At 34.9% G+C, this 20,120-nt stretch overlaps 2 protein-coding genes across 2 annotated transcripts; one reads left to right on the forward strand and one right to left on the reverse strand.

The window, feature by feature from the left end:
- The first annotated feature begins 5,311 nt into the window (after nucleotides 1-5,311).
- LOC122015134 (macro domain-containing protein VPA0103-like) lies at nucleotides 5,312-10,915 on the forward strand. The gene is made up of 7 exons (XM_042571862.1): nucleotides 5,312-5,582; nucleotides 8,541-8,589; nucleotides 8,685-8,787; nucleotides 8,873-8,968; nucleotides 9,057-9,131; nucleotides 9,212-9,281; nucleotides 10,599-10,915. Exons 1-7 carry the CDS (start codon nucleotides 5,421-5,423, stop codon nucleotides 10,683-10,685), a joined length of 642 nt encoding a protein of 213 aa, XP_042427796.1. The 5' UTR covers nucleotides 5,312-5,420; the 3' UTR covers nucleotides 10,686-10,915.
- Nucleotides 10,916-14,155: 3,240 nt separating this feature from the next.
- Nucleotides 14,156-14,822, reverse strand: LOC122013505 (transcription repressor OFP2-like). The gene is made up of 2 exons (XM_042569779.1): nucleotides 14,229-14,822; nucleotides 14,156-14,173 (listed from the first exon to the last, which is right to left on the reverse strand). Exons 1-2 carry the CDS (start codon nucleotides 14,820-14,822, stop codon nucleotides 14,156-14,158), a joined length of 612 nt encoding a protein of 203 aa, XP_042425713.1.
- Between the last annotated feature and the right edge of the window lie 5,298 nt (nucleotides 14,823-20,120).

The following is a 20,120-nucleotide window of genomic DNA, read 5'->3' on the forward strand; positions in this document are numbered from 1 at the left end:
CTTGACATTAAAAGCTATACAATGATCTAATTCCAGACATAGAAGTTATGCTTTTATAGTTAATAAAGGAGCTGAGTAGAAAAGAGGACAGTCTAGGATAGTTTTCAATTATAAAAGACTTAATAACAATTGTCATGAAGATGAATATAAAATATCACACAAAGATCAATTACTTAATAAAATTCAAAAATCAAAATGTTATTCGAAATTTGATACGAAATCAGGGTTTTGGCAAGTTAAAATGCATTCATAATCCATTCCCTGGACAACATTCTCTTGCCCTGAAGGTCATTTTGAATGGTTAGTTATGCCTTTTGGACTAAAAGTAGCCCCTTAGGCCCTTCAAAGGAAAATGGATGACATCTTTAGATCTGTTACAAACTTTACATGTGTATACATTGATGATGTTCTGGTATTCTCTAAAATGAAGGAAGAATATTATGCACATTTACACATGATTTTTAACTTATTTGAACTACATGAGTTAATTATTTCCAGAAGAAAAATGGAACTAGCAGTTCCTTATATTGTGTTTTTAGGCAGTCTTATAGGTCAAGGAAAGATAACACTGCAAGCTCATATCACCAGCAAAATCTTAGACTTCCCTGATAAAATGGAAGACATCAAAACACTTAGATCATTTTTAGGCCTAGTTAATTATGTAAGACCCTATTTAAAAGATATTGGTAAAATAAGTGGACCTTTGTATAACAAAACTTCTCAAACAGGATAAAAATATTTTAATCAACAATATATAGATTTAGTAAAATAAATCAAAGTAATGGTTTAATAATTACCGCACTTAACTTTATCTCTATATACTGATTATTTAGTAATTGAAACAGATGGCTGTGAAACAAGATGAGGAGGAGCTTTATTTAGTAAAAAAAAAAATCTAAGTATGACCCCAAAACTTCAGAACAATTATGCAAATATGCATCAAGAAAATATAAAGAAAACGGGAGACTTACTTCCTTAGATTTTGAATTACTAGCAATCATTTATTGTTTAGAAGCTTTCCTTTTATTTATTTGTAATAATCCTGAAATTACGATAAGAACTGATTGTGAGGCTATAGTAAAATATAGCCAATAGACAAAAGAAGTAAAACAAAAGGCTTAGGTTCTAAACGCTGGATAAAATTTACTGATGCTATTCTTAATAAATGACTTGAAATTTAATGGGAACATATTAAAGGAAGTGCTAATTCACTTGCTGATACTTTATCAAGATTACCAACTTAACATCTTCTACAGTTATGGATATACAGAAAAGAGTTCATACTTATGACTATCAAAAGATAATGAAATTTGGCAACTAAGAACTTCCTCAATTCTTTGAGAAAGGGGATACTTTTGAGTTCCCTCTTAGAGTTCAACTTGATAGCATTCAACAATGCTTAATTGACAATATTTGGAATATTCCTACTTCTCCAGGAATAGCAAGTCAAAAGATAGCTATCATTAATGCTATCTTTAATTACTTCCTTACAACAATTCAAAAATCACTCGGGAAGAAATTTTCTTGCTATGCTATTTTCTCTGGACCTTATGCAGGCTTTTATGCTACTTGGGATGAAGTAAAAGTGTTATTGCCATAAGAAGAAAAACCTCCTTATAAGTTTATTTACTTAATGAAACATATGATTTACTACGAGAAAAATTGGGCCCTAATTTTATAATAAGCCCATCACTTCACTTGGACAACAAAATACAAGAAGACAAAACATACGTAATGGCATCCACTTCTTCTACTAGTCCAACAAAGCAAGATACAGATCTTCTTTCTGTACCACTTAAACCACTACATTATCAGTCTTTAGAAGTACTTCAGGGTCAAAAGAAGAAGGATAACCTCTTCTCACTCAAAGCCCTTCCAGAAGATATCACTTTGTATTTACGAACATTAGGAGATACTTCATCTTATAAAACTTTCTTAGAACTTGCAAATGCTTTAAACTGGTTTAATCAAAATCCTACCTCAGGGATGATGATTACTTATACCGAAGAATACTCTGACAAAATCCCATGTACAAATAAATTCCCGCAATGCTCTCAGCCTACAAAGTTAGGCTATAGATGTCAATTGTTATATTCAATTAGACAGTCAAATATGCAGTTAGAAAAATTTCAAAGAAAGAATTATAGAGGAAGACTTATTACTCCAGACTCACTTATGATTTACGACCTTCTACACCAATTATGGATATAAGAATTAGACTCTATTCCCTTATTACCACAAACACTTGGAAGACTTATCTAGCATTTACTTGAAGAAAAAGAAACTTTTATCTTAGCCACTTTTGATAGTTCTCCTCCTAAGTGACTCTCTACACAAACTGAACTAGCCAGATATGTCATTAAACTTGATGTACAAGGATTTAATTGACAATTACTTCCATTTGAAGATTATCCCTCTCATCCAGATAAAGAATGACTCTCCCCAAAACCATTGTCCGAACAGTTAAAATATTGGAGAGCATCCCTTCAAGGAAGTGCTTCGCTATGAGATCCTTACCAAGATCCAACTGAATACAGTTTGACCGGAGAAACTTTCACTGAAAAAATTTACTGGCCAAAAACATTTGGGACAATTCATTTTCCTTTTTCTTATACTACTCAGCATCAAAACTTATGCCAGTTTTATCATAAGAAAAACTTAGCATGGCTAGACAAGTAGAAAACTCCATCCATAGCCTCTACTTCTACATTACCACCTTCTATGGGCTCCGTAGAAGAAGCAAACTTAATCAACATGATGGAAATCTGACGAACTCACTGATGTCACTATTCCTCATGACGGAAGCACTGATGTCATTTAATCCTCATGACGGAAGCACTTATGTCAACAAACTCAAGAACGTAAGCCCTGAGCTCATACAACACCAACAGGCTCAAAGCTTATCAACCACGTAGTTCTTCTAGTTTCTTCTCTCAACCCTTATAAATAGATAGTCTCTCTTCATACAAGAATCATCGAAAGTTTGTAAGCAATAAGTGTTCAAGAAGCTTGTAATTCCTCTCTCTCTTTCAGCAGTATAATCTCTTGTAAGTACTCTTTTTAATTATCAGTTAAGCAAGTTTGTAATAATAAATTTTCTATTATTCTATGGCTGAGTAACTCTCTTTTTCTAAGTCTTAAGGTTTTTGTTTAGTTGCTCTATATCAATAGTCTTTAGTCCTTCTTGGATGCTTTCATCCATAACTAACTAAGAGAGAAGGTAGAATTGTAGTTCTTGGATCTATAAATTGGCTAAGCAAGGCAAAACAGCTTGAATGCTACAGTAAGATCTGAAGAGCCAGGGTATGAAACCAAGAGTTATACAAAGATTCTAGAGGCTCTCTACTAGGTGAGACTCACTAGTGAGATATAGAAAAACTACACAATTACCTAAAGGCTTATACTCTCTAAGAAAAGCAAAACTACCACTACGTACATCATATACAAAAGCTAAAAAAAATATAGTGAAGCCCTAAGTAAGTGAAGTGAAGTGAAGCCCGAGTTAGTATCAGAGCCAAGAGACTTGGTGAACCTGTATGTGTACAACCTCTACCTCTTTTAAGAAACTTGATTACTTAGATCTTGCTTTACAACATAGAAATATAATCACTTTAGATCATAAACAAGCATACTTGTTATATTCGAAGTAAGCAACTTGGTCATCTTTTACATTATGATCAACTTCATTTAAATACTTTACCGATCTACTTATAAGTCTTGGCCTTTCTTTAGAAACTCATAGTACATAAGATAGAATATCTACTTACTATCTCCCTCCAATAACAAAAGCTAGTATCCGAAGTATTAAGAAATCTTAATTATTTAAAACAGTCACGAACTTCAAAACCTGTTTCCGAAATAGACACCCAACAACTTTTGTTACAATCAAAAGACTTGATAGTTAGTAATAGAACTCAAATCAACGAAAAATTAGATAAAATAAACCACATATTAGAGGAACTTAAATATAAATGAACAAACTAAAATATGAAAATACATATTATGATGATGTTGTAGAATATACAAGACAATTTTCAACCACAAAAGAAGATGGTTATTGTGATATTGATCTTCCTGGAAAAAGAGATCAAATTCAGATACAACAAAATAATATCATTTTAGCTCTCCTTACCTCTCTTCATTATCGTTTAACCTTGGTAGAATCAAAACTTCTCTAATTTGACAATAATCTTGTTGGTAACTTTGGACCTATGAAATAAAAGAAGTCGTTGTAAAATTTACTAAAGATCTTAGTCAATTATCTTTCGGAAAAATTGCTCCTAAAACACCATTAGTTATTTCTAAAATTTTAACATATAAACCCAATGAGTCTGACAAAAATTGAACCCTTCTCAAGAGCTTCTCGATATGTTAGATCGATGGAAGCTAATACTTCCTCTTCTTGGTTAGATACTATAACCAGAAGAAATAATACTTCTTCTTTAGAACCTCTTAGATTAGAAGAAGTTATTGATGTAGATAAAGACTTGACTATCTTTTCAAATGAACAATTAAATGTGTTAAATCCATAAAAATTCTATAGTCAAGGAATTTTAAATTTCTCCACTTCTATGTATAGCCATCATAGACAAGAAGCTCTTCATCTTTCAGATGAAGATAAAGTTAAACTTAGTCTAATGACAGAAGAAGTTGTTAAAAGCCTCTATTTAAGACGATATAATTATATATATCTTGGACTTATTGTATTTGGTTTAAGAGGTTTAAGTAGAGCTCTCCCTTATCGGCTATGGAACCCCTAATATTATGGGATTCTAACGGTGAAGATAAAAAATACTCTCTTGTTCTACATAATAATCATCTTTTCATATTTAAATTTTTGAATCCGTCCCTGATTGGACGTACTATGTGAAGAGATGAAAGGACAAGGCTCGAGGTGCGTTGAGTGGAGCGCAGGGAAGCTTGTTGGAAGCGGCATGACAGAGCGTAAGATGCAACTGGCGGAACTCGATGAAGTTGCAAGAAGGGGCCAACAACGGTCGAGCAGGTCATCGAGTCCGTTGGTTAATAAAACACATACCCAAAATTCAGATTTAATTAGTATGGCTTTTTTATTTTATCGGCTAAGTGTAATTACCTCTTAAAATGTGGAAAATTGAAATTAAAAATTCATTTAGAGGTGTGTTCCACATGCTTTCCGTATCACTCTTCAGGCAAGAAAGTAACCGTGTAATAATTGGGAGAGAAGAGCAAGAGTTTTAAAATTTTAGGAGTATTTTAAAAATTGTGTATGAGGACCACCATCACAGACAGATAAACTTTGAGATTGAATAAATGTTTCTTTTTTAAATGCGGAATTTAGAAAAATAACACTCGGTTCCACTTCTTGTCGAGAGCCCTCTGAGGACGTAACGCTATACCGCCATACCGGTGTTCCCAATCTCCTCCCCTCCTCAAGCATCATGGAACAGGTGGCGTCCGACTCGGCCGCGGCTAGGGTAGGGTTTTCGTCCTCATCCGCCGGTGGATCTGTCATAACCTTCCAGTTCTCTCCGTTGAGCGTCCTTAAGATCCAGAAAGGGGATATCACTGAGTGGTCCGTGGACGGATCGACCGATGCGATCGTGAGTATCGCGAAATCTTCGACCATCTATTTGAATTCATTTATTTTCTTTTATTGCAGTGATATCAATTGTTGTTGTCCTCTTTTATATGATTTTTTTCCGCTAGGCTAGTGTCGTTAAGGAAGATCTTTTTGAGATTCAGACCTGGTACCGAGAAGTGAGTTGTTTTCAGTATTGACTTCTATATTTGTTTAATTGCATATGGTTGCATAATACAAGCGCAAAGGTTTAGTGCCCTTCGTGGGAAGACATTGTCATTCCCCGAGTAATCAGATCATGGCATCATGCTTAGGAGGCACGGCTTTCCCATATGACGTCTGAGATATTGCCACAATGCGACAGACTAGAGATCGTATTTGGCATCATATGACTGTTGATATCAGGTGCAAAACACATTGAAGGAATCAGGATCTCTTTCAACCAGTTTGAGCAGCTCAACTTCCTGAGACTAAGGAGAATATTAGAAAACAAATACTGATAAATCTCATTCAACTTAAAATACACATTGTTGTATGTGATGGTGTAGTCCCATCACTTTGTTTTATGGAAGATGATGTTTTCTAGCACAACCAAAAGCTGCGGCTTTGGTAGTTTGGCATGTGGTTGCTGCATTCTAGATTTTCAAATCTTTGTGCAGTTCATTCAGTTGATTTTTGCTATCCAAATGCTATTCTGGGAAGAAAATAAAGAGATAAAGGAAACATACAAAATGGGAAACCACTAATAAGACTACAAATTTGATTCTTATGATTCCACTTTGAAGCTGACGTTTTTCTCCATTGAGTAGCAATGAGCTCTAATTACTCTTATGTTCTATTTTAAATAGAAATTTGGCCTAATCAAACATGATTCAGCCATGGTCCAACTATATTGCTTGAGTGACACCTTTCAATGAATGGCTTAAAGGTGAAAGTTTTCTTTTGCTCACACCAGAGGCATACTCACAACTAAGAGATTTCTTCTCTTCTCATTGTGTCTGTTTGTTTTTTTAATTAAGATAATTATTAACTAGATTATTCATCTTCTCCATCTAAATAACTCCTATAAAAACAATTTTTGGTTGATCAGAATAAATTATCTTGGTTTCATTGAACCAATTGAAATATTTGTAGGGCTGGAAATGAAGTAAACCAAGGTTAATCAGGCCATTGTGTTCATTAAAAAGAAAAACAAGCTTGAGCCAAACTCAACCAAGCCAAAAAAATTTGTATTCAAAACTGTTTATTATAATGTTTATCTAGCTCCACAGTGCTTATGCTTTTGTTGAGCAGCAAGCTTAATTGGAGCCAATAACCTTATAATTAAGCATTGTAAAAAATGAAACTTAGCTTCTCTATAAATTTGTTCAACATCTTGAGAAAAATTCTAGGCAGATAGACTTGTTTTTTTAGCTAATTTATTTGTTTGAATATTATGAGCCAACACTACAACTTTGTGACACGGGAATATTTTAGTGAATATAGTGCATAAGGATAGTATCTATTCAAGTCTGGCATCTAATTCATAAATAAGATTTGAATATTTACTTTATTAATATAATACATTTTAAATTCATACTTAAACAAAACATTGTGTGTGTAAAATAATAATACAATTTTCTTATAAAACTTAAACTATACGTGCTAGATTGTATTAAATGCGTGCTTAAAAAATAACTAAATTAGTAATGATTCTTGTTTGTTAATTTTGTTTATTAACTCTCAAGCTATGCTTGCAATAAACATTGAATGCTTTACATGTTTATTTGTCAACTTTAGCATTCTTAGCTTACTCACATTATTTTAGATTGTTTAAACCTACACTAATTGTTTGTTCATCTGTCCTTTAAAAAAACATATGTGAGTTCTTCCCTAGACAAGTACCAAGTTTGTTCACAAATGTTCTGTTCGGTCACAAGTGGAAATACTTGTACATGCAGTCAACATAATCTTTAATGACATTATTTATAGTGTCAAAGATGAACACGTGATATGGTGAAGTATACATATTCATATGCAGCTGAACCACTTTTAATATATTGGTTCCTCATTTCTTAATACATACTGATTTTCCCTGTATCTTAGCTATTCCAAGAAACTTGGGCTGTTGTTCCACTGTCAATTTTATGAAATATAGTTGGAAATGCAACCCGCCTAATTCTTGTTGGTTTACTGAATGCTCCAGGGAAAACATGTCTGTATATATTTTTTTGAACTATGCTTTACTATCATTAATATTTTGCTGCATATTGATTTCTTTGTCTCTTAATGAAAATACTTGGGCTTCTCCATGGTCAAGTTTATGAAGTATTATTGAAACATTAAAGTGCACCAGCCTGTTTCTCAGGAGTTCATTAAACTTCGTATATACAGTATTTATGCTTGTATGATTTTTTTCATTTTTACTTCACTATCATTGAGGTTGTAGTTTGTTCTGACTGGAGTAACTTTTCCCACAACTTTTTTTCACCATAAAGTGCACACATAGTTTGGAGGAGAAAATATTGCCTTCGTTGTGGTTTGCTCTGTGATGCCTTATTTTTCAGATTGTTTTCAAATAGGGAACTGGTGGCTTCAAGTCATGTTGATGAATTGACGACTCCACAATTTATTGTGTTTGGTTATGATTTTGTTTTTTGGAAGTTGCAGATTGTTTGTGTATAGGATAACTAGTGGCCTGAAACGACAAATGATTGAAGAATTGATTTCATGATAGCATGGAGGAGAATTTGTTTGATACAATTAGAGAGACAAACTTTTGACTCTATTAGAGTCAAGTCCTAGCTGTTTTTTTAGAAGTAGTTGAATTCTGTTTTTACTTTGCTGTTGTAGATTGGTAACCAACATCTGATGCATTTTTGTCAGATTTAATAAGTTTCCTCTAATGTTATAGAAGACAATAGCATTATAAATAAGGTCTCACCTTTTAGTTTTTACTGTTTGAGTTGCAACTTGCAAATAATTGATGGGAAAATTTCAGGTAAATGCAGCTAACGAACAAATGCTTGGAGGTGGTGGTGTGGATGGAGGTAAGCGTATAAATTCTGTCAAGGATGTTAGTTCATCCTTTCTCCTTTTGTTTTATTGTTTTTTCCTTTTTTGAAAACTGGACCTTTTTTATCAGCTATACATAGAGCTGCTGGCCCAGAACTTCTTGATGCGTGTCGCAAGGTACCAGAGGTCCGCAGAGGAGTACGCTGCCCCACAGGAGAAGCCAGAATCACTCCGTAGGTTTTGTTTCTGTTAAATGAAATAGTTTGTTGCATGCTAACCCTACCCTGTCAATTACGACGAAATGACTTAAATGTACAGAGCTTTCCAATTACCTGTTTCGCATGTGATACACACTGTTGGTCCCATCTATGATAAAGATGAGCACCCTGAGGTTTCCCTCAGTAATGCATACAGGCAAAGTCAACTTCCCTTAGCTATTGATGTCTGTTCTAAAACATGCTCGATCACTTTAAAACTCAATCATCTCCATTCTCCATTGCAGAAATAGCTTGAAGCTTGCTAAGGAGAATAATATTCAATACATTGCTTTTCCAGCCATATCTTGTGGTGTTTACAGGTATCTATTTTAGCCATTTATGCTTGTGTAAGTTTAACTGCTCACGTTTCCTTTTGATTTTTCATTCTATCTTGTTGAAGATATCCTTCCAAAGAGGCTTCCAGAATTGCTATATCAGTGTTGACAGAGTTCCCTGATGCCTTTAAAGAGGTAGATGTGCTGTTACATACTCTTTGAAATGGACTATACTTTCATTTTTATGGAGAAAAAAAGATATGCTTATTTTGTAAAAGTCGTCAATCATGTCTTTTACAGTTATGTACTTCGATATTTATTTTTTGGTTTCACTTTGTTCTCTTTATATAGATGCCTTGAAATTGTTAACAATCACATGGAATATGAATGTTAGCATTTTGATATTGTACTTGGTGCTAACTGACAATATTGTGCTAATGGCTAGATAGAATAAATTTGAACCTTGAGTTGTTGATTTTGAAAGAAGGGGAGTTTTGATACAACGGTAAAGTTGATACCGTGTGACCTAAAGGCTCAAGTCTCGAAAACAGCCTCTTGCAAAGTAGGGTAAGGCTGCGTACGATAACCTTTCTCCGGGACTCCGCATTAGCGGGAGCTTCGTGCACCGGACTGCCCAATTGTTGATTGTGAAAAGTTAAAACTAAAGGTTTTAAACAAAGCAAGACTAGAATTGAATGCATTAAATACAACAACATCACAACAAGAAAAGAAAAAAATTGAAAAATTATTCAAGTTTCATGGATGGAAATATTTGCAGGCAAGGGGTTTTATACAGCTTGGATTTATTGTCAACTATGAGATATTTACAAAGCAAGACTAGAAGATAGCTCTATAAGAATATGACACTATTAAATATATTTTATGGAATATTAAACAATTGTAAAATAATATCTATAGTAAATTACTGTAATTAAAATGAAATTCTAAAATAAATGTTTGATATTAGAATAATTATTTTTTTTATAAAAAAACTAATATCTTATAGTTGTTCAATGTAGCTTTCCTAGAATTTGAATCTGAAAAAACATACTAAGATAATATTATTAAGTTCAAAGATCATCTTGTATGTCAATTACAAATTTTATGACTACCTACGCAGAATCAATTAAGATTGAAGGGGTGAAGATAGATGCATGATCAAAGAAATTCTAACTTAATAAAAAATGAAAGGTATACTTAAAAGTTTAAATATGTGAAATGATGTAATCTTACACAAAATTTGAGATCATTGATGGGATAAGAACCGTGTATTCCGGACATCTAATAGTTGATATAATTTGTTTATTGTGGTAAGCACTTAGATCTTATAAAAGTGTCCACCCCTTCTTAAGATATTCATATTCCTTTTTTGTGTAAATTGTAATTCTTCAACTCCTAAATTTCAAGGTGATGTGAAGGATATTTTATAGAAATTGATCATCTGATTCATTTTGTTGATCTGTGATGTAATCTACTTGAGCTAAATAATATCCTGATAAATTCTGCTTGCAGATACATTTTGTGTTATTCTCCGATGAGCTCTATGGTGTTTGGCTTGAGAGTGCTAGTAATGACACGGGGTTGCAGTTGCTTGCTTAACGTGGGTATTGAAGTTGATCGCAGTGAGCAGCAGGGTTCACTATAGTTGTGCTGTTCGTCTACTCTCAATCGCGTGCGCTCTGAAATCTATACAGGGACCTCTGGTTTTCAAAGACCATCATCCCTTTTCTGTGCAGTGGGATTAGATTATGCTATTTGGTTACGATGGCACCAAAATGATTTGAGTTTTCCTTTCCTTTCACTCTAATATAGTCAATTACTTTCTACTATCTTTTAATAAACACTATTTAGTTTGGTGGTCTGGTTGGACCTAAAACTACGAAGAAAGAGGCAAATATGGTGGCCACAATTTGGCCTGTTACCATACTACGGCTCCACCTAAACACAACTTCAAACTGGATTAGTTATGTTAACTTAAAAACAAATGCAAAAAAATAGTTTTCTTGCGTTCTTCACCCTTTGGATTTTCAGAATATAATTTTAGGTTTCAAAATTATCAACTTGCTTTGCAAAATTAAGAAATCAGTTTCTACATTATTATTTTATGAGCTTACAATGCCTAATGGTCTTTAAATTGTAGCCTTTAGCATTCCTTTAAGAATGATCACATTTGTGGTTTTAGTAATTGTTTTTTTTTTTTTTGCAATTTTCAACTAATAATTTTCATTTTATCAAAAAAACTTTCTTTTATAATGTCCTTGTCTATTTTGTTCTGACCTAATGTCCTTGTCTATTTTGTCCTGACATAATGTCTTGTTAATTTAAAATTAAATATTTAATTTATATGCTCAGTGAATAATAATCATAAACATTTATTCATATTTTAACTTTGAATTTTAAATTAAAATTTAGTATTATATTATTTTTTCCCACTCTTTAGTCATTTATTTAGTAATCGATTATAAATTAATTTTAAAATTTATCTCTTTTCATAATCTATGTAGGGAGACGTCTGCTATCATTAAATTTAAATTTAATTTCTTATAACTGTTTATTATCTTTTGTTGTCAGATTATAATTAAATCTTAATTAAAATTTAAATGAGTATAAATATCACATATTTTAAAATTTTAATATTAATTTTTAACATGTGATTAAATTTTTGTTTGATTAGGAGAGCGATGACGTACGATAGTATTTTACGAAATATATACGGACTTTGATGACTAATTAAAAAGGTATTAGCAAATAATTTAGAGGGACGTAAACGAGCAAAAACATTAAAAAGATGATAACCAGTTTAATTTATTGGTGTTAACTACGAGATAAATTGAAAAAAAATAGAATACTGGAGAAAAAGATATTTTTAATACTCATAAAGAAGCTTTAAAATGATAATCGATAGTTTCCCCCTACTTCAAATGCTTGAAGTTGTTAGATTAAGGTGATCCAACAAAGTTGATGATGAATCGCATCAGGAGAAGTAAACTAATAAACATGTTTAAATATTTGGATGTCGAACAATTGATAGGAGGAATGACTGCAGCTGTTTATTTTCTTTCAAAGACATTCGGTAAAAGTGGAGCTGACCATTCGAGTGCCCTTGACATTAACATGCATTTAAGTTACCTTAATCGGTATAATTAACCTACGCCATGTTCTCCACGCACCCACGATTTAATTTCTAATTACGTTATATTTATAGAGATTTTTTCTTTAAACATGACTTACAATCAAAGGGATGATGGACTTTTGAACAATCTGTCGTAAATACTTTTCGATTTATCTTAATGATCGGTAGAAAGTTTTCGTGAGATCGGACTGGTCACCTCAGATTCGATGTTACCGAGCCTGATTGATCATTTTTTTTACTCTCGGAGTTATGATGTAATAGTAATGGTACTCAGTTATCTCTCAGGTATCCACGATTTGATTTCCAGATATGACGTATTTATAGAAATTTTTCCTTGAAATGAGACTTACAACTAAGAGATGCTGATTTCTGGACCACCTGTCGTAAGTACTTTTCAATTTATCCTGATGACAAATAGAAAACTTTCATAGGACTGAACCGATAATCCCATATTTAACATTATCCAATCTAATTTTATTATTATTATTATTATTATTATTATTATTATTATTATTACTCTCTTTTTCACATTTCTGAATATATAGAAACAAGTTAAACTCCCACTCGCCTTTTACCTTATCAACTAAAACAAACAGAGGAGACCACCCTGTGCTTCACCATGTAATTGTAGAACGATGAGTTCATCATCCAATCCACATTCACGCCTAAACGCTGATTCCCATGCAGGCCTTTAATGATGATGATGATTGAGGCTGCGTTTTCAGTGCCAGTTTCATGAGATGCCCACTGTCAATTTGTTGTGCTTCTTCCAGCTGGTTGCTACTAACAGCAGAGAAAGTTTAATCTGATGAATACAAGATAGACTAAACTGAATATAACTCTCATGTTGGTTCTCTGATAACTACTGATTCACGTCTTGAATAAATGCACCAGCTAGCCACAGGAGATTAATACTGAACTTGGAGAAAGGCTGTGTATGACAAATTTATTGGACCATGGCAGGTATACAGATTGTCATGAAAAGAGCCTGGTTGATGGCAGCGATGCTCGGTTTGTTTCTCTTCTTAATGATGATCATGACAACTTACCGGCAACTTTTACACGTGATTGGACACATATCATCTCACGAGGAGAATGTGGCACTAATACTTAGCATGGTACCCTGTTTTGGTTAAAATTAATAATTATCATCGCCATTGTTATTAGAAATTTATTTAGATGTACTAACTAGGTCTCATCGAAAAAATTTAATATTTATGTTTTTACAGAGCACAGAACGTGACAAATTAAAATGTGGCAATTGTTGATTGATTGCAAACAAAAAAAACGATGCAAATGCAGGTGTTGGAAAATGGATGGCGGATGATCTAGCTAGGCGTCTCTATACTTAAGGAGGATGGTACGCGCTTCGTTGTGGAATTTTATTTCAGATGACCCACTTGATCTTGATGTTGTCTAATTACTACTAGCCCACTAACCCTCTGTTAATGGTCCAGGATGAAAAAATTATTTCGAGTTTTAGTTCTGTGGAGAATCTGCGTCTTCCTATTTTGGCGGATGGAGTTTTTCTCGATCTCAATCCTTTCTCTGCAGCTAATTAAGACAGTTTTCTTCCACTCAAGATTTTTAAAAGGTCAATATAGAAAAGGACTTTCAAAACAATATGTTCCTCATCTTTTCAACTTACCTAGCTCTTTACGATGGAGAGAGGAACTCAATAAACTATCCACAACTTCCTTAACGATGTCTATCACTTCAATCAATCACAGTCTATTCACCCTGTTTGCGACCTTCTCTGAAGGCAATACGAGTGATATTTTGAAATGCGATTTCACGTAGAGGACTTCCAAAAGTTCTCATGCATCTTTCTTCTGGCATATAATTTTTTTATATAAAAATGAAAAACTGGAAACATTGACAAACGCCTACTTTTTCTTAATTATTTATGACACTAGTCATTAGTCAAACAATCAATTCACAGGACCTCTAATTGCTGCTTAACACAAATTAATTATATCAGTGAGAACAAAACAAACATGCTCGAATACCTTGTTGATCTCTTCGTGAAACTCCATGGAATTCAACGACAAGTAGCATGCGCGCAGCTGTTCCAAATCTTTCCTCTCTCGAATTCTGTACTCCATGATCATCTCCATCATCGACTCCATAAAATCCCCACGTGGATTTGACGACGTCTTGACGACCACCATGCTTTCGCTCAATGCTCTTGTCCCTCGTACTGGGCTCGCAGCAGTCCTCCTCGCTATCCTTGGAGAGTTCTTCCGTCGTTGCTTAGTCCGACAACGAATCGATCCCGAAGCCGATCTCCTTTCTTCTCTCTTGTCAATTGTATCCTTCGTGTCATGCACCGGCACTTGTTTCTTCCTTGGCTCGGTCACTATAGGCGGAAGCTTAATCGCTGCTATTTCTAAGTCAGAAACAGAAGAATTTGGATGGACGCACAGTTCTGAATCCTTTCTTCCCATGTTCGAAGAAGATTTGGCCGTCGGAGGTTGGACTGCGAGATCAGTGGCGGCGGGATTTCTTCCTTTGCTAGGGATGTAGGAGGAAGATCTGTTGAGGAGGTAGTCTTTCCGTTCTGGGTGTTGCAGTGGAGGTGCAGTTGCTGAATTAGTCTGCATTTTCGTAGCTCTGCCTAAAAATTTAAGCTTGTAGAGCCAAGAATTTGGTATCATACCAGATAGACGGACCCTATAATTTCCCATCTCTGATACCTACACGCTCAAAACCATGGTCAGCTACATAAGCTATGGTCAGCTACATAAGCTATGAATCTCTCTCACATTATATTAAACTACTCTCTGTTCTCTCCCTCTCTGTTGGTGTGTTGTTCTGATTGTCATTGTGGAGGTTGATATAGAAGGTGGGCAGAAGACGTGCAGAGATGACCCATGGGAACATAGAGGGCTAGAATGAGAAATAGACAAATGTAAGGGACAAATCGATGTTATTTTTTCTGAAAACAACTTCCAGACGAATCGGTTCCTCATCTTTGTATCAGGATTATCATAATTTTTAAATTTTGGAAATGGAGATAATTATGCAGTTGATGCAGAAGAAAGAGAGTGGTCCAAAGGGACCATTCTAGGTTTCAGAAGGGTTTTGTTTTTTTTTTTTTTTCCTTTTAACATAAGGAATGTTTTCTTGGTACAAACTCACTGTAGCCGAACCGTCCCATTGTAGCATTGTAAATTGAAAACTTTCGTACGACATTGATAAAGAGAGAAATCTTCATCAAATACTCCAATCCTATGGTGCTACCTTAATGGGCTCGTCAAGCCCAGACACATGGAGCAGTGGGCTGACTGCTGAACCCAATCTGATCGCCCATTTCGTCACTTCTAAGACTTGGTAAACTTAGCCTATGAACGGGAGGTCTAATCTGGTTTAACAACAATTCGAGCTCCACTGCCTTGCTCTTCACTCAATACGTTCTATGGCATTTCCTTCTCCGTCAACTCTTTATCAAACGCCATCCATTTCAACCAACTACTGACATGCAAACACAAAGCTAATCTCACAAGGGATCGAAAGTGGCATTAAACTACCAACAAAGCGACCATATTCTTCCTCTTCCTTAAACTGCACTCAACTTCATGATGCTCCCCTTATACTGCACTCCAACATGGCGAAGAGGCAGATGCCGCACCAACGTTACTGCACGCCATTTCAGTCGTCGTCGGCAGGGGAGGTTAGTAAAAATGGAGTTAAGTTCGACGACGACACGCGGAGGCGGCGTGCCTGAGCTTCGAGAAGTATCTAGTAGAGATGATGGTGGAAGAAGGAAATGTGAGGGATCTAGCGGACGTGGAGGAGCTGCTCTTGTGTTGGAGCAACTTGAAGTCTCCTGAGTTCGTGGAGTTGGTGAGCAGGTTCTACAGGGAGCTCTGCGACGAGTTGTTCTCCACCGCCAGCGGTGATGCTGCTGCCGATGAAGAAGAAGAGCATGCGACTGCACTGTCATATGAATCCGACGTGTGATCAGAGTAACATTTGGCCACTGACGTCGGTTGAATTTGTGATTCTTTCTCTTGAAGATTCTTTTACTTAATTTTGAGAAAATGAAAAAGGCAAAAGGATATATATAAGTAGCTAGCATGGTGTGTTTTCTGTTTACCTATCTTTATTGATTGAAATTAACCTGGAGACCAGAATTACTCTCCCAGGTAAATTAATTAATCTTATTAATGATTCATTTCGTCCTAATTTTGTCCTGGAATCGATCCACAGATTCATCCTAGAATCTAAAATGAAATTTGGGATAAAATTTATTCATCGTAGTCTGAATTAGCAAATTAGTATTCATTGTAGATTTATCACGAAATTATTATTCGTCGTCAAATTTGATCGTCCCACATTCAGTGACGAATATATTTCGTTGTCAAATCTATGATGAAAATTATTTTCATCGTCAAAATTGGGACGAAATGTAAATTTCATCGAAGAGTTACCTAAGGGAATGTTGCGATGAATTTTATTTTATTTTTGTAGAATTAGCGATAAAAATTTGGCAACGAAGTTGAATTTTTATTGTCGCATAATTTGGCAATGGCAATTTTATGACGCAAAATATTTCATCCAGAATTCATCTCAAAATTTTTTGCGATAAAAATATTTTATAAATTCGTCACATAATTTGACCCAAAATGTGACATTTCTTTTGTAGTGAACAATTAAAAGAGGTGTAAAAATTAAACCATAAATCAACTCACTTAAGTTCCAAATTTGTTATGAGTTGAATGGTTAAACGTAAACTCACACTACATAAAAAAATAGGCTTTACCGATCTAATATTTTGTCGTAATTCTATCGGTGAAGAAGTTTAGGGACGGAAAATAGTTTATTGAAAATTGATTCGTCGAAAATAATTTATTGATGGAATATAGGGTCCACCCATGATTACCGACTGATATAACGTTCCGTTGGTAAAAATTACTACAGAAAATAAATTTCTGTAGTAAAGTTTATCATCGGAAACAGAGTTTCCAACGGTAATTGCCATCAGTAAATGTCGATTTTACTGACAGAAAATATGTTTTCTGTCGATAAAAAGTTTCGATATTTACCGACGGAATACAGATTCCATCGGTATAATATCGGTAAAAGATAAAAAATTCCAAAAACCATTTATATTTAGTATCTACTCTATTTACAATTTCCATATCTATAAAAATAACCATCACAAACGATGTTATTTCATACATTTATATCCATACAATCAAATTTCACACAATCCACATATAAAAATATATTTTATACATCTTCACAATCCATACAAATATTTCTTACAATCCATAGTATCACAAACATAAATAAACTAATATTTATACAAATAAGCACACTAAACTATGAAAACACTATAGAAAATATCTAAATATCCAACTATCACAAGCATATAAAACAAACAAAATCTAAACAAATCATAATAATAGAAAAAGCTAAATTATCCAAATATCAATGAATACATCATATATGAGATAATAATAGCAAACCTATAGAAAATCAAATATGAAGATTTATATCATATTTATATATAATTAAAATTTTTACATATATGTATAACTAATTTTGATACCTGAATAGAAATAGGCAGATGATAATGATCATCAATATGTCATTAGGCCAGGACTCTTGAAACGTATAGTAATACAATAGTTAGAAATGAGCAGATTAAAATATCAAAACAGAATAAATATATTTTACTGGGATAAATAAAAAACAATTTTTTTGTTGAACATACTTCATAAATGGCTAATCACCACGGTCTGATGGGTCCTGAGTCTCCTATGACTCAAAACCATGTGGTGTTTGAGTTTAGGTAAAATTAGCCATGACCGCTTACATATGGGCCATGAGAGCCTCATGATCAGCTTTCCTCCGATCGTCCTCGACTCTCCTCGGCACCTTAGTGTGTTAATACTCAGGGGTAGTTTTGATGTAGTTAACTAAGTTTAATTAGGTCCTGTTATGTTTGATCCTTGTGCCTAAGCGTGCAGAAGCTTAGAAACACAAGAAGTTACGTGGAAGACATAGCTAGCGAAAAGGATAACATAGGAAGGAAGTGCATGGAATCGGTGCATCCGAAAGACGAGATGCTGCGGAAGAGTACACTGACGGATAAGAAGGGCGCGCGCGATGGTTTGAGAGACAAGAAGCAAGGGAGGAAGGCTGCTTGAAGAGAAGGTCGGAGTTGAGTTTGGGTGAGCTCAACTCCGGTTAGTTGGAGCATCAGCCACGCGAAGAGATAAGTAAAGGAGCTGATATGCCATATGGACGACACCTTCCAGCCTTTGAAGGCGCCTTCTGATAGCTGTTAGCCGCAGATAGAGTTTTATCCACAGTGGATAAAACTTATCCGATGGAAGGCGCCTTGGATCTCATTGGAGGTGCCTTCAAGGTGCGGATAGAGTTTTCCAGGGGCTATAAAAAGATCCCTGGACCTAGGAAATAAAGCACAACTGAACTACAAGTCTTGTATTCACTTCCTAGTCATTCTGTGAGCTGTCAACGTCTATAAGAGATTACTCCGCCTTCAACAAAGGAGTTTTTCTATTAGAGTTTTCCTCAATGCATTGGATCAACAACCACCTAAGTTGTAACCAAGTAAATAGATTGTCCTCTTACTTTTCTTGAATTGTTTAGTTTTATTATTCTGTTTATTATAATTGTGTTACTAATCAAGGAAAAAGAACGAGAAGAGGTTATCTTTTTCCTTGTAGGTAATTCACCACTTCTTGTCGGCCCCGTTGCACTAACAAGTGGTATCATAGCCCAATTACTTCAGAAGGACTAATCGCCGACTGAACTACAAAGACGATGGTCAGGCCAAGCATTTATCTGTTGAAGTTCGAGAGAGACTTCCTGCAATGGAAACGTCAGATGGAGGTATTTTTTAAAACACATTTTAAAATTCTCTTAATTATGAAATATGATTTTGTAGCCCCCCCGGACCAACAAGGAGCTGAGAAAAACATTCATGGACAAAGAAAGAACAAGTAGACTTCGTAGCTAACGGATGAGCTGAATTCCATTTGCTGAGCGTGCTACCTCCGCAGGAAGTCAATAGAAAATCGACGCCTACGAATCAGTAAAGGATCTTTGGGAGAAGTTCTTGGAGCTATATGAAGGAACGTCCAAAGTAAAGCTTGAGAGACGAGACTGCTCTGGAACCAAATCAACAACCTCCGGATGGTAGAAGCCAAATCAGTTGTTTATTTACACGGAAGAATCAAGGAGCTAATCACCAGATTAATGAGCCTCGGAGAAACGGTAACTAATCGAGATGCACAAAGGTATGGCTTAAATGCATTCCTAAGAGTCCCCAGGGCGTAGCACAACTGGGGGCGCATAGTTTCGTGGCCGAGAAGTCCAGGGTTCGATCCTCGGGGTGTCATTGCTTGGGGTTAGCATCCCAGCCATGCGCTTTCAGCTGTGTACCTGCATTTACCTCCCTCCATATCCGTTGGAACGACTCTAGGGGGGCCGCTGATGTGGTGGTTCCACATTTTTTTTAAATGCATTCCTAAGAACATCAAAATGGACATTTATAGTAGACTCCTACTATATCTCTAAAGATCTCGATATAAGTACATTAGAAAATCTTTTTTCCACTTTCAAATCACATTAGTCTCAGTGTGCAGGATAAAGAAAGGAACCAAGTCAGAACCTAGTATTGCAAGCCCAGAAGGGCGGACCAGATTCAGACTTCGAAGCATCCATCGACGCAGATGAAGCATTATTGGTAAGAAAATTTAATAGATTTATTAAACCTAATAAATTCAAGTTGTAGAAGAAAAAAGACTTTCGGAGAAAAAGGAAGATTCAATGCTATAATTGCCAAGAAGAAGGGCACATCAAGGACGACTGCCCCAAATTGAAAAAGGAGAAAGACAAGGGGAAAAGATCAACAAGATCGAAGC

This window comes from Zingiber officinale, chromosome 8B, assembly GCF_018446385.1.
Source record: "Zingiber officinale cultivar Zhangliang chromosome 8B, Zo_v1.1, whole genome shotgun sequence".
NCBI classification, from domain to species: Eukaryota; Viridiplantae; Streptophyta; class Magnoliopsida; order Zingiberales; family Zingiberaceae; genus Zingiber; species Zingiber officinale.